This window comes from Rhinolophus sinicus, chromosome 10 (genome assembly GCF_057876585.1).
Source record: "Rhinolophus sinicus isolate RSI-liver-muscle chromosome 10, RSI-T2T, whole genome shotgun sequence".
NCBI classification, from domain to species: Eukaryota; Metazoa; Chordata; class Mammalia; order Chiroptera; family Rhinolophidae; genus Rhinolophus; species Rhinolophus sinicus.
In genome coordinates, this window is record NC_142510.1 from 14453762 (window position 1) to 14468956 (window position 15195).

The 15195-nt window shown below is 50.2% G+C and overlaps 1 protein-coding gene and 1 pseudogene across 2 annotated transcripts in view; one reads left to right on the forward strand and one right to left on the reverse strand.

Moving 5' to 3' along the window:
• The window catches only part of PDPK1 (3-phosphoinositide dependent protein kinase 1), a 71989-nt gene extending 57121 nt beyond the window's left edge, over nucleotides 1-14868 (forward strand). Inside the window, exons 12-14 of the mRNA XM_019719724.3 lie at nucleotides 6889-6946; nucleotides 8128-8280; nucleotides 8608-14868. Of these exons, the coding sequence (XP_019575283.1) occupies nucleotides 6889-6946; nucleotides 8128-8280; nucleotides 8608-8724 (328 nt within the window). The 3' untranslated portion in view covers nucleotides 8725-14868. The remainder of the gene's footprint in view (nucleotides 1-6888; nucleotides 6947-8127; nucleotides 8281-8607) is intronic.
• LOC109439418 (RCC1-like G exchanging factor-like protein pseudogene) lies at nucleotides 749-3156 on the reverse strand (annotated as a pseudogene). The gene is made up of 2 exons (XR_012493037.2): nucleotides 3022-3156; nucleotides 749-2827 (listed from the first exon to the last, which is right to left on the reverse strand). The product of XR_012493037.2 is annotated as an RCC1-like G exchanging factor-like protein pseudogene (transcript).
• Nucleotides 14869-15195: the final 327 nt, after the last annotated feature.

Genomic DNA, 15195 nt, shown 5'->3' on the forward strand with positions numbered 1-15195 from the left:
ATTCAATAAGTCATTTCTTTGGAATCCTGAAGTTTTCCTTGTGCCACATGGAGCTACAACAGGCAGGAAGTGTACTTTGTGGACTTGTTTTACAGTAGTAAAAAATGTCTCCAAAACATTTCTAAATTGTATCTGCAACTATTTTAGATTTTAATGATCTGTCCTAAAATAAGAGAAGATTTATAATATGTTTTTCATATTTAAGTATGGATCGTTGACTTAAAAAGGGAGAAGAATTGGGGTGACAGCTCAGTTGGTTAGAGCTCGGTGCTAATAACACCAAAGTTGCCAGTTCGATCCCCGCATGGGCCACTATGAGCTGCGCCCTCCTTAAAAAAAGCAGGGGGTGGGGGGAGAATTGTTTTCTTAACCCACAGCAGCACCACCTAAGTATAAAGATGCTAAAAAGAAGACATGACATGACTCACGGAAGGGAGGAATCTACTCCAGAGCAACTGGGCAAAACTGTAAATGTGAAACAAAAATAGGACAAAAGCTATCTTTCCCTTGGCTTTATAGATGCTAATACCCTGCCATTTTGTGTCTATGAACAGAACACTTTGCATACTGTTATGGTGCCAGTTAAGTTGCAGCAACATTTCGAGAACAGTCATTTAGAGTTTTAAAGATAAAAGAATTGAATTTTTTTTTTTTTACCAATGTGGAAAAATGTTTAATGTAAATTTAAATGCTAAAACAAGCATATTAAATCACACCTATGCTATTATTACAATTTAAAAGACGTACACATATGAACAAGGACTGGGAGAAAACATGAGAGAATGAACGAAGACAATTTGGTGGGGTGGTAGGATTACTGAGGATTTATGCAAGATTTAAATGTTGAATTTAAAGGCCCCCCCCCTTCACACAAATATCAAACGATTAAATACACAAGGTTGATCAAGCTTATCTCTCACTCCTCCCACCGTTAATGATATTCTTCTCAAACCAGTGAAAATTGAGCACGTTTCTTCTTTAAAAGGTTCAGAACTCCTTTGTTGACGGATGGCTCTAATCCTTTATCAATTCATTTCAGTGGGCGCCGGGGTAAGGGGTGAGGGGAACAGGGCAGGACAGACAGAATAGTGCTCCCCAGGAAGCGGTAAGAGAGGTGAGTCAGATGAAGGAAGGCGGGGACTCGCCCATGAGAGCCCTGCGGGACACCCCCCGACGGCAGGCACTACTGGGGGGGGGGGAGGTACACTACCTGTTTGCCCGGTCGCGCCCCATCCACAAGAATGGACTTCTCCTTTATCCGTGAGGAACAGACTGTGGTCCTGACCTCAGGCGACCTGGACCACCTCTCCATCGAAGTCCTGCATTCTGTGGACTTTGTGATTTCACTGTAAATTTCATTTTCGACCACCTTTCTTCCACATGGCCCATGAGAATTGTTTCCCATGCTGAAGACTCCGCGGTCTGTGAGGACCAGAGAGTGGGCTCAGCCACAGGAGACCTGTAGCACGTGTGTCTCCTGAGGTCTGTCCAGAGGCAGTGGAACTGGTGAGGGCTCCAAAACATACTGGTATCCCTTTGTTTTCTCTTTCCGGCTCCTGTGAAATCCAAGCTGAGAATCTTTGTTGGGTCCCATAGCCCAAACCTTCCTAACATCCTTGGTTTTAGAGGACAGCAAAGTGAACCCATAGCCACAAGCAGCTGATGAAATCTTTTGGTCCAGGTCCAAGTGGCGCGGGGCTGGGGCGCGGAGCCGGGCAGCACGAAGGTGGGCACGCCCAGCGCTCCCGAGAAGCTGAAGCCGCACACGAAGATGCGGTCCACGCGGCCGCGCTCGCCCACGTACTGGAACACGGGCGCGGCCGCCTCGCACCGGCTCCGGGAGCGCCCGGCCGCCGTCCAGTGCCCTCGCCCTGGCCTCGGCCCGCGCAGACGGCGCCCCAGCCGAGCCCCTGCCGCCAGCGCCACCAGTGCCATCCTCAGCTTCACGCCTCAGCGGCTCCTGGGCGCCGCCATATTTCGTAACCCTTGACCCCACGCCCCGGCGGACAGGAATTGAATATTTTAAATGTACACATGATGAGCTCTTGCAAAACCAAACAGTAAAAAGCCACTGAAGCGTCTTACCGAGCAATTACGTTGTCGACGATGGAGAAATGCACATAACAGCTGGGAGAATAAAAACCCTCGACGCTGCCAGGTGTCTGCTGCATGGGAGTCGGTGAAAGAAACCCTGGCACTGCCCACGATATAACTCTCTGGATTGAAGACGTGGCGCAGACGCAGAGAGTGAGTTGGTATCTCTACCGCCCAGCGGTACTATTGCCTTAAGAGTGGATGAATCTGCAGATGGAACTACATTCGCTGTTCTTGCATTTGTCTGGTATCAGCCCCCACGTACCATCGAGGAGGTTCCTGTATCTAAGTGCGTGTATCTAAGTGCGTGGCAGAAGCACAAACGGTGCCAGAACAGTCAGTGTCGAGCACCTCTTTTGAATCTCATGGTTGGTTCTGGAACAGATGTGTTGACGTGTGCACTGACAGTGCGGAAGGACTGGGGGGTAAAAACGCTGGTGCCAGATCCAGGCCGTGGCACCAAGCGGTGCTAGAAAACGTGGGTTCTTCACAGCCACAGGCTCACTTATGAGTGGTCATTAAACATTGTTGATTTCAGTCGTATTGTGTGGGATGAAATGGGAATTAGGCACGAAACACTTCTGCCAACCCAGGTGTGACAGTTACCTCAAGAAAAGCACTTGTGTGATGGTTGCCATGAGAGCTGAACTATCTCCTCTTTTCATGGGAGACCATTTTCATTGGAAGCTTGACAAACTGGTTGCTTAGACTTAGCTATTTGGTCAATATTTTTCTGGAAAATGAGCAAAATGAGCCTGTCACTTCAAAGAAAACAATTGTCAGTATTTGTTACCAACAAGAAAATCAAAACCTTCAAGTGAAAATTAGAATTTGAGGAACCTTTATCCTATCACTGTGAGCTTGATACCTTTCTAACACTTAAAGACTTTTTTGAGAATAGGCAGTGATATTAATGAATTGACTTACTGATACTGTAGAATGAAATTTGTCAACATGTGGGAGAGCTCCAGAACTCCGTGAACCATTGTTTTCCAGATGACCAACGTGTGGCGCTGTAAAGTCATGTAAGGCTGGAAGATCAAAGTTTACCGTCAATCGATGGATTCTAATGTCACACTATGAAAAATTCATTGTCGGGGATTCAGACTCCCCATAGCAGCCAACCTCAGAGAAACTGCACTTGTCAAGGTTGGGTATGTTATCAAAGAAGAATGCTCCCAGATGTCTGAGAAGTATTCAAACGCCTCCTCCCTTTTCCACCAACTTACCTGAGTGACGTCAGTGAGATCAGACGACCCGCCACAGTGGCGTGAAGGCAGCAGCAGACGGGGGAGGCTGGCTCTTCTCTGAGGCCCGATACTGAAGAGATTTGCAAATGTACAGCAGTGTCATGCGTCTCATTAATTATCTTGGTTTTGATTAAAAGCTATTTTTTAAATATAAAATATTAATATGTAATAGGTTTATGTTTTAATGAATTAAGTAAATACTTGAAAATGTCCATTTTAATTTCTCAGTAAATATCAGTGGATACAACCCAAATTAAGGAAAGCTCTTTGGGGTCTTCCATAAAGTTTAAGGATATAAAGGGGTCCTGAGACCTGAAGGTTTTAGCGCAAACTGGCCGCTTGGTCCTCCCTCCCCTGTGTGGAATGTGGAGTGCCCTCCTGGGGGTGGCTGTGCCCTGAAATGGCCCTCGCTCACTGGTGGCCTCAGGTTTACATCCTTGAAATGGTCTCCTTGGGGACTGGGTGGGTGGGATAGGGTGAGGAGGAGAGGACCCTGGCTTTAGAATCAGGAAAAAGGGGGATTTTACACTGTCACCCCCTTGTGGGCAAGTCATGAGCCCCTCAGCCCCTGTGTCGACATGGGCATTGAGATGATGGTACATGTCGGCTGTGTGTGGGGGCCAGTGGCTGTGTGACCTCATGAGGCCGTGGGAAAGCCTCTTCTACACGCTAACTACATGCCAAGACTTAGGCATGTCTGACTTAGGTCTGCTTTTGGCTCTGAATCTGCAAACGGCACCGTCACTTGCCAGAGAGGAAAAGGTGCCTGGTGTGGGGGAGGGGTGTTTTCTTCAGGCGAGTGGCAATCGACCTTATGAAGTAAAAAACTCAGAAGGATTCCTTGGGGTACTTAAACTTTTCCTCGTAGGTAAATCCTAGTGGCCTGTTTCAGCTACCTGGCTAATTAACGTGGACTGTGGTGTGTACGCTGTTAGGTTGGTGCAAAAGCAATTGCAGTTTTTGCAATGATTTTTAACCTTTTAAACCACAGTTACTTTTGCACCAACCTAATAGTAAGGGAGCTTCTGACCGTCTCTGTCCACCCGCTCCTGGCCTGCCTCCTCGGTGCATTTCATCCCAGCCACTGCGTCCCGCCAGGAGCCCCGTGTTGGCTCTTCGCCGTCTGGGACACCAGTGGCTCCTCTGTGTCCCGTGTCATGGGAGAAGCTGGAGAGATGGGGGCATGTGTGTGAGGGGGAGAGAGCGTTCGCTTCTCTGCACCTCCGCCCCCCTCCGAGGGCTGGTGCCTGTCAGGGTCCTCACCCCGCAGGGACAGGGACGAGGAAGGGCTGGCCCGTGTCCCTGTGGTGCCGCAATGCTCTGTTGCTGAACCGCCGCATGGCTTCAGGTTCACATGTGAGTATCATGGCTGTGAGCGTGCCCACGCTCCGGTCTTTGCTTGTCTTTTCTTCCTCGGGAGAGATTTCTGGGAGGGCGACTACTCAGTACACTATTTCCGAAGGGCTTTCTCAGTGAGGCCTCGTTTCGGGGACCACCACGTGCACCGTGCCCACGCGGCACGCGCGTGCACCCCAGTAGAACACGTGAAAGTGGGGCTCAGTTTCATTTATTGATCATTTTGGGGGTCACTTCATTCCTCTTTGGGGAATTTCCAGTTTGTGTCCTTGGCTCAGTTTTCGGTTGAGGTTTTAAACCTCATGTCACTGTAGGTGCTGTGTAACGGACAGATGTTGACTCTTTGTAGGTCGTGTTTGCTGAAAATCTTCCCCAGCACGTTTTCTCATTACTTTTGGTTATTTGTGTAGAGGTTCTTTTTGGTCTCGGGTAGTCATGTCTGTCACTCTGTATTTGGTGACTTGTTTCCAGCTTAGACAGTAACCCCGCCCACCGAGGCTCGACCTCTTCTTTTTTTCTTCTACTTCTTCTCTTGTTTGATGTAATATTTAAACTGTGTCTCGCGTTGATCCATCTGAGGCTGCAAAGGTGCCGGGGGTCCTCTTGTTTCCTTGCCTACCTGTCAGGCTTGCCTGGTCATCTGGTACCCTCAGCCCAGTGTCCCTGCAGCCCCGCTAACTGGCCTGGGCTGACGTTGACACCCCCCTCCCTGCCCCAGTGTAATTGAAATCTTCTCCTTATTAACTTTCGATTCTTTACTACACGTTGAATTCTTACGTAACGACCTGTCGATTAGAAGGGGCTTTCTGTTGGCTCCATTGTCTTATCTGTGTGTTTCTATTACACAGTAGAGACTCATTGTATCTCCTTGTCCAAAGCTCCTTGATGTTTTTTCTCTTGGTTTCAAGTCTGTTTTTTTTCTGTTTGTTTAAGTACCTCTTAGCGTGAAGTACTGTACTTTTCCTCATACTGTGAATAAGACCGGGTCTTATATTAAGGTTTGCTCCAAAAGACGCATGAGGGCTTATGTTCAGGGGGTGTCATCCGGAAAAATCCTGCTAGGGCTGATTTTCCAGGTCAGTCTTATTTTTGGGGAAACACGGTAGAAGTCACAGCACCCCCTCTTTTTGTTAAAATTCTTCTTGGTTATTTCCAAATCCATACCATGCTGTCAGTTTACTTGGGGCTCAGTCCTCAGGAATGGGGTCCCGACGGGCAAGCCCAGTGGGCTGTGGGGAGGGGGCGTTGGTCTGGTTGGGTCGAGCTGGGCAAACTGTGGGGCTGGGCATGCTCAGTGGAAGAACAGTGGTCCCACCAGCTCGGCCAGTCCCCTTGCATGTGTGCTAGGTCCCTCCAGGAGCCAGGGGAGCGCGTGCATGCGCTCAGATCCTTACGTGGTGAAATTGTCACTGTTTGAGATGACAGTTGTCTTACGTGTTTTTCAAATATAAAATATTTTGTATTTCTACAGTAGAACCTTGGATCAGGAATTTCAGTAAAATCAGACCACAGGCTGGTAATTATTAGCTTTAACCAAAAGAGAGAACCTCTTTTAAACTCCTAGGAATCAAAGTGAAGTATACTTTGCTGATTATGTGTATTAAATCAAGACTTGTGTTTGAAGCTTTCTCTTCCAAGTTCCTGCCACGTTTGAATAAAAGTGCTTTAGTACTGTGGTGGAAGCACCAGATGAGACGTTCTTCACCACGTCCAACTTGGGTCTTTTGGGGATTTATGATTACGAGACTCCCAATGGTTTCTGAGCACTGACTCGGGGGGCCAGCTTGTGGGGGTAACCTGTGAACCACAGGCTGCGTCCTCGGGTTGACTCCCAGCGGGCTCCACCCTTTCGGTGTGGTTCTGTGTGTCGGCACCGCTTTGTTTCAAGTAACGAGGACTTGTGATGGGCTCAGCTCTGCCACCCCGTCTCCCGCTGTCTTTCCTCGGTTGTGTGAAAGCTGCCGAGTGAGGGGACGGCAGGCAGTGTTTCTGGTGTCTGGTCCCAGTACAGATCGAAAGTTCTATAAAGCAGCGGTGCTCATGGGCTCAGTTACATTTGGAGCTTCCACATGTTGCTCAAGTGAGTTTGGGTCTGTGAAGGGAGAAGCTTGTTTTGAAGGCAGGAGTTTGGAGAATTTCTGTGTCTGACTTCTGTGAATATCTCATTCTTATTTTCTTCTTTTCATAGGCACCAGTTTGTAGAAAATAATTTAATACTAAAAATGGGTCCAGTGGACAAGCGAAAGGTAAGTCAGATTCTGGCTTCGTCTGCCTGTACGTCTGTCCCTGTCTCCCTCCCAGTTCTCACTCAGAATCGGGTCTTCCTCTCGGGCTCCTGCTATAACTTGTTGCACGTGGCATCCTTCAGCTTGGTTCCCTTTTATTTTTTAAAATTTAATTTAATTTTTTTTTTTTATTGGGGAACAGTGTGTTTTTCCATGACCCATCAGCTCCAGGTCAAGTCGATAGTTTTCAATCTAGTTGTGGAGGGTGCAGCTCACTGGCCCATGTGGGAATCGAACCGGCAACCCTGTTGTTAAGAGCTCGTGCACTAACCGACTGAGCCATCCGGCCGCCCCCTGGTTCCCTTTTAGAGATCATCTGTAGATTTGTTAGCTAAGGAAGACTTCAGCCAAACGAGGGAAGCTGTTTGAAACCACATAGACAGACCGTAGCAAAACAAATAGAGCCTCTCATTTCTTCGCAAGAGCCAGGGTTCTGGGGGCTCCATGAGGCTGGGCTCCCTGAGGTCAAGGTTTCTGTCCATTGAAGAGGCTCTGTTTGACATCGCACAAGTCGTCTGTCACTTCATTAGAGTTTTTGAAAATGGTTATTTATTATGTTTTTTGGATTCATTAAATGGGTTAATTCTTTTAAAACATATCAGACTCCATAACTGTTCTCCATCTGCTGGCAGGGGCCCTTCTAAGCTCGGGCCCCTGGCCTCCATTCCTGACCCACCCCAGGGCATCCTCAGCTGATGAGAACCTCCGTGGAAGTGGGTGAGGTGTGACCGGCCAGCGGGCAGCGGTCTGTGGAGCAGAGAGCACGAGAAGTAGTGGGGGCCTGTCTGTGGCGGGCCCATCAGAGTTGGCTCAGCAGTGGGGGCCTGTGGGGGCCTGTGCTGCCATCCCTCCCCATGGCAGCCAAAGTAGAGACACCCAGAATGGGGACGTTGGGCTCCAGCTCACCAAGGCCAGGCAGTAAATGCTCCAAACTCTCTCTGACCCGAGGCTGGGTCCATGTGGGGAAGAGGTGCTCACAGTCCCTTTGTCCCAGGTGGGTGGTGGGGCTGGTGGAGGTCCCTGTGCCCTGAGCCTCTGACAGTCCTGCCTCCAAGTTAGCAGCAAGCGCTGTCAGCACCCACTTCTGAGCCTCTAAGTAGACCTTTTTATTTCATTTTATTTATTTATTTTTTTTGCATCAGGGTTTATTTGCACGGCGACGACAGTTACTGCTCACAGAAGGGCCACACTTATATTACGTGGACCCTGTCAACAAAGTCCTGAAAGGTGAAATTCCCTGGTCTCAAGAACTCCGACCAGAGGCCAAGAATTTTAAAACCTTCTTTGTCCACACGGTGAGTTTGTCCCCGTGGGTTCTCCTTTGCACCGCCTTTGAGCTGCCATGCCAAGTGTCCAGATACTGTAGCTCGAGGGCAGTTGTCTCCCCATTTTCACGTCCCAGGGGCCCCATGTTTATGGCGCACTGCCAAGTTGGGCTGGAAGACACCTGTGCTGGTTTTTCGGTCTCTGCACATATGTGGAAGGAAAACACCCACATGCTCACGGGCTTCCACAGCGGCCGCAGTAGCACCGCGGTTTCTGCTTACGGTTTCTCCCCGACTGGCTGAGGTGCTGGTCTTGGTGAGACTCCCTCGAGCACGTTACCGTTTCTGTCTCTGCAGCCGAACAGGACATATTACCTGATGGACCCGAGCGGCAATGCTCACAAATGGTGCAAAAAGATCCAGGAGGTGTGGAGGCACAGATACCAGAGCCACCCAGACGCCGCCGTGCAGTGACAGGCCCACGGCCGCTGCCCTCGCTGCCAGGACACGCGCCCCAGCGCGGCTCGCCGCCACCCGGGACGCTTCCAGACCACCTGCCAGCCATCTCAAGGGGGACGCAGACGGCGGAACCTTGCAGCTTTTTTATTTAAAAGAAAAGAAGAAAAAAATACCCAACCACACAAAGAACAAAACCAATAATGAACAGGAATTCAGGGTCGCTTTGCTTGCTCTCTGTGCTCTGTGGAGGCCTCCCGGAGCTGGCCTGGCCGCGGTGCGGGTCCCAGCGCCGTGCACGTCTGCCTGATTCCCCACCTGGCCCGGTGGACCAGCATCACCATCGTGCACCTTGGTCACCTGCTGGTCCTGCTGTGGCCGAGGGGACGGGCGTGGCTTTGGGCTGCCTGTGCCCCCGAGATTATCCCAGAACTCCACCAGGAAGCCGTGCACGCGCTGCCGGGGTGGCCTCTGAGCTCCGTGGGGGGAGGGCTCTTGGCTTTTGCCCATGTGCGCCTTACCTCGCGTTTCTAGTTCATGGCCCACCCCCCCGCGCCCCCACGGGCCCTTTGCTTTCTTCCTCAAGTAGCTCTGGCTGCAGGATTTCCGTGGCCTGGTTGTCTGTCTGTCTGTCTGTCTGCAAGTGCTGCACACGTTGTCTGCCAGGCCGGCTCCCAGGGCTGAGAAACAGAGCAGGTTGTCAGGTAAAATCGCTGGAGGTACCAGCAAGGCTGTCCTCCATCCTCATCCCTCCGAACAGTGTTGTCCCCTGGGGTTGGGAACCAGCGCGTGTCTGGGGAGCATGGTGTGCAGTGGCCCGGGGAGCCCCCATCTGCGCCGGAAGAGGGCTCTGCCTGCCCCGTGAGAGCCCGGGCAGCAAGCCAGAGGGCCTGGTGGCCTCCCCGTGGAGGAGTGAGACCTGATGAGCCCCTCGGAGAGTGTTTAAAGGGTGAAGCGTGCAGTGAAGTGGGGGCTTAGAGAGTCCTGTCCTCACAGACGGGACAGGACCCAGTCACATCCGGGCGGCACACACCCTTTTCATGTTGTGTTTATCGTTCTCACAGCCTAACTCAGAGCATTTGTACGTCCTGACACAATCCAAATGCCTTCTTGCGTTGCCAGGTCACCTGGTCCCTGTTGAGTGGACTTTGCTGGAATAGAGTGTGACTCCCCTTGCACGAGGGGCAGGAACACCACACTTGAACTCGAGCGCCCGGCCTGCTCTCCTCCGGGTTCAGGTTCCCTCCTTTGGCTGCTCGGAGGTGGCTCCCGCCCTGCTGGAAACAGCGCCCAGGCCAGGGCCCGGCAGTCCTTTGATTCATTTTGCTGCTGCTCCCCAGATGGTGAGAACTGGCGGGCGTCCTGGCGGAGCTGGGTGTTCCTCGCTCTGCCCAGGTTGTCCCCGGAGGGCAGTCCCGCTGCTGCGGGCTGCGCCCAGACCCGTCTCTGTCCCCAGGGGATGAACACCTGGCCGTTTCCTTTAGACTTGTCCCGAGGCACCAGCAAAAGGCTCACCAGGAAAGACCCCACCACCACCACTTCCTGCCCCATCTCCTATCTCTAACGCACTGTCCGTCACCCGAGTGACCAGGGGTCCAAATGGAGAGGAAAGATGTCTTTCTCACACTGTTTGAGGGATAAGAGTAGCTCTTCTTAGACCGGGAGGAAGTGTGCGGTGCTTGGGCAGGGGAAGGGGTTGGCGGGAGCAGAGGTGGGAGCCAGGTCTGCATGTGGTTTCTGTTCGGACCTTGCCCTCTGCTCTGTGAGAGCTGAGAGGGAGGAGAGCGAGCGAGAGTGCGTGCGTGCGTGCGTGGTGTGTGTACGTATGACTGTCGGTGCCAGGGTGTGGGGGCCTCGCTGCCTTTGGGTCGTTCTCCCTCTTTCCTCCTCGCTTTGGAAAGGCTTGCCTGTGTTTCCCTGCTTTTCCAAGTGTCGGACGTAGCCCTTTCTTTCAGGAATTCCACTTCAGGCTTCCTCCCGTATTTCCATTTCTCCCTAGTCCGCACACCCGCCTGTGTGTGCAGTTAGGGGAGTCAGGAGCCCACTCCCGGGCGCGTCTCCCCTGGTGTCTGGCGACGGCACCAAGGAGAGCTGGTATTTGGCTTTAACGAGAGCAGTCGGCGGGGCCGCTCAGGAGACTTTCTGCCCCCAGATAGCACCACTACCTCCTGGGCTTAACCAACAAGCTCCATCTTAACCTCCCAAACCAGAGAAGAAGGGGTTCAGGGATGAGCTCGCCGCTGACAGAGCTGGAATGACTGCCCTGGCCTGAGCCCGTGACGGCTGAGCCCTTCCCTTAGGCCACCTGCCTCCCTCCCTCCGCTCACTCGGAGTCCTTTTTCTTTTTCATACATGTTTTCTTCCCCTGTGCTTACTCCTGCCAACCTGAGTCTGAGCCCCTCCTCCTGGAGCCATCCTGGTGTGCAGGCAGGTGCCTTACGTTCTAAGATGCAGATGTCGGCCTGTGTACAGAACAGACATGCATGGAATTATTAATGTGCATTTCTCCAAAGTGAGAAAGAAATGCCCTGTTCAATATTTACTAGATCCAGGAGCCATGTCTCCTACTAAGAGGACAAGGACAAGTGTAAGTGCCTAACTAAGCACCCGTCAAGTGGAGACGGTCCCACACTGCGTGGGAGGGGACAGCCGGGGACTTGGTGTCCGCTGTACCTTGCCGCTCTGAGAATGCGAGGAAGCTGGGGTTGCGTAGGGTGATTTCCGCCCCTTCCTGTGGACCTGACCAGGGCCTTGGGCAGCAGGCAGCCCCACCGGTAACGGGCACCAACACATGCCTGCCATTCTGAGCCTCTGGAGGCTTGTGACAGACTTGCTTTGGGAAGGACGGCTCTTGTGGTCATGCCAGAGCGGAGGGACACTGCACCTCCTCCAGCCCCTAGGGACACGTATTTGTGGCCCAGGCCGGAAGGAATTGCAGGAGATGGTCCTATGGCACAGACCCCCCTGACCCCCCAGGCGAGGGTACCAGAACGGGGGGCTCTGGGAGACTGCATACTTTCTTAAAATACTTGTTTCCTGAAAAACTCAAGCCTAGGCTCACTGCCCAGAAAAGAGCGCTGAACGTGCTGGCATCTGACCTGCCCTCCCCCCACTGCTGCTTGGCTTGTGTACTAAACTGGGAACATACAACAGAGTTTGGCACCCAATCTTTTTCACTTGATACTTTATCTTAAAGCATCTCCTCGTGTCATGAACAGTGATTCAGAAACATTGTTTTTAATGATTGTAGAGTTTAATGGTTATAAATTTTATCATAATTTATCTGACCATTTCCCTGTTGTAAAACATTTAGATTGTTTCTGGTTTTTTTCACTATTTAAATTATGCTGTGGTGAATATCCTTCTACATCTTTTGATTTTTGACTCCAAACCCTCCTCCCCCCATTCATAGCAGTGGTTATTTTTTTTAATTTATACATTTTAATATGAGAAAAGTATTTTTTACAAGCAATGAAAGCCAGTATGAAAAAGCAGTTAGCAGGTGGCCTGAGGCAGGACAGCTTCTCTCTGTGGTGTCATGAGCTCTCCCCTTTCCTCACCCGGCTCTTCAGTAGCCCAGTCTGTAACTGGCCTTCTTCTTTCTTGTGACTTCATGGCACGCCCCTTTGTCCTTCCTGAAAATCTCGTCCTCCTCAAGAATCTTTGTCACATGGTTTGTGTGCCATGTTTTTCTTGCGTGTGGCCTTGAGAGGCCTGTACATATCCCTAGGCCAAAGCGGCCACCTTCTCCAGACAGCCCTCCAGACTCATGTTCCGACGAGCATCTCTTACGCAACAATTGAAAAACACCCGTGGGAAGCTCAGTCTAGATGTCAGTGAAGACTAATCCCTTGGTGGTTGCCACGGATGTTATCGGAGACCGGGTCCTTGTATCATCTCAGGAAGGCATTCCAGGATGTACAAATACTAATCCACGCAAACAAAGCCAAGCAAGCCGAGGATTTATTAAAAGAGAAAATATTACAGTACGCTCTCAAGATGGCGTGAGAGAGGACAGGCCCAGGAAAAAGCGCAACTGCCAGGAGTGGTAGGTATTTTTGAGTCAGAGTTTGTTCATTTAAAAGTTAGTGTTAATCTCTTTCTCTGTCTTGATCTGATGCTTAGATGCTCAGAATTCTAGTACAGAACCTTGGTGGTTTCCTTCAGATTCTGAAGAAATGAATTCCTGGTAAGCTGTGTGTTCCAAAGAATGTTTGACTGAGACTGCTTTTTCTTTTTTTTCTTTTTTTTTTTTTTTTTTGCTAAAATGATGTCATTACTGCAGTCCATTTGTGAGAGATTTTTTCCAAAAGCCAATTTCCTTATTTTCATTGAAAGAATCTGGTGTGCTTGCATGTTAGTTACCTTCCCATCGCTGCTGCTATCGCTTTCCAGTGCTTGGTGATATTTTCAGAATCTCGTACTTTGTGTTCACAATGGTACTGAATTTCCATCTGCACAGTCAGCAGAGATAGAAAGTGTTGAACTGACCTTGCCACGTGCTTACTGGGTGATTTGTATTTAAGTTCATAGACTCAAAGTGCACCGGGACATTTGGAATCAGAAACAGCCAAGGCTCTACTTGAAAAAGAAACCATGCAGACAGTTGAGTTTTACAGAAGTGTGTTTGCCCCCATGCTCCTCAAATCCTGGGACTCGGTGGGTTTAGTAGAGCAGGTGGCCAGGCGTTTTCATGGTAAAGTGTAACTGTCCTGGCTGATGAGAATTTAAGGACTTCTTCTCCCCTCTCCTAACCCACCACGTTGCAGGTTTGCCTAGTTATCTTCAAGTCCAGGCCACCCAAGTTTGGTTTCATTCTTAGTTTCCCCACTTTAGTTTTGGGGCCGTTTATTCTGAGGGGAAACATGCACAAGAGATTTTTCAAGGTGCCGTTCTCAGTCAGTGCCACTTGACTTTGCCAGCGATTATGGCTGAATTGTGCAGAATTAGGTCTCCCACCACCGTCCTCTGACACCCCAAGCCCCCTCTCTCTCGGCCAGGCCACAGCCTGATCGTGCTCACTGCCCAGATGGCAGAGGCTGTAGTCACTGGGAGTTTGGTGATGTTACTATTCTCGGAGATGTTGCCACACACGTCTTTCCATATTGTTTCTTTTCCTATCCAAACCTATGTTCACTAGCGTGAACTGATGGTGACTCAAGTGGGTGGGGCCCTGGCCTCTGAGGCAACCTCCATGGCAAGTGCTTTAGATCAGGGCAGGGGTCACTCCTAGAGCTCCTGAGGGGCACAGGTTGATGGCCCAAGGTTGCAGGGCTGTACACCAGGCTGCCCGTGGAGAACTGGCCTGGAGAGGAAGTTGTTCTGGCAAAGAGCAGCTTTCTCTCTGGCTCAGACAGCCGTAGTGGGCCACTGAACAAGCCTACCTGAATACCTGAAGTTTCCCACAGCTCATTTCTTCAATATGGAGAAACACCAAACTTTATGTACAGAGGACTTTTTACAAAAGGCAATCATTTTGTAGCTGTGTAATCCACCCTAGTAGAACCTGTCTGGCTAAATGACTATGAACAGGGGCATTCTGTTGGTGAAAAGCCTCTATCACGATCTTAAGTTTAATTGGATGTTGGCAAAATCAAATCCTGCAGTATTTAGAGCTGCTGTATCCGTTCCTTAACACAAAATAGGGTGAATCAATTGTATGGTAGCCGTCTTTCAGGTTGGTGGCAGTCAGTTAGGACATGTTTAATATTCTCTACCTGGTCTGTAGCTGTAACTGTGATGTACAGGCAAAGCAAAAATAAAAAAAAATAAAAACTTATGAAAACAATGCAATGATATTAGGATATACACTTTTGTATTTTTATTCTTATATAAGGTTATTTGCTGGCTATTGTTGGCCTCTAGTTCAGTCTGTGTTATTTAAAATCTAATATATGAATTATTTGGATTGAATTCATGTTCGGGGCCACTTTGTTGTATGTATTGATGTACAGCCTTGAATGTGAATAATTATTGTAAACTATATTTTACAACTTTTTTTCTGGCTTTATTATATAAATTTTCTATTTGGTCAATGATTTAATCATATAATTTAATGAATCTTTCTTTTTTTCAAATATTTGTGCTTTAGATGTAGCTGCCAGATAATGAATTTTACACGTATGCTCGGTAGTCTTGTAATAAAAAAGCATGTAGTGTGTAGACGCTCGCTGGCCCAGCTCTTCCTTTGCTCGGGGGTCGGGTGTGTGGCGACCTGGATTAGGTGCCAGGCGCGCGGCCGCACACGCTGCGCCGGTGCCCGCGAGCCCGCCTTGGGCTCTAGCGCGAGGGCACGACCGGCCGCTTGTTCGGGCTCGAACTTCTCCCTCCCTCCCTCCGGTGCCGCCAGCCGGGTGCTTGCAGAGGTCGAACCCGGGGGCGGGACAGAGCTCGGAAGACGCTATTAAAGGCCGGACGCTTCCGGTGGAGGAGGGAGGCGGCGGGTTTGCTGGGACCCTGGCGGAGTGTCCCTGCCAGCGGCTCCCCCGC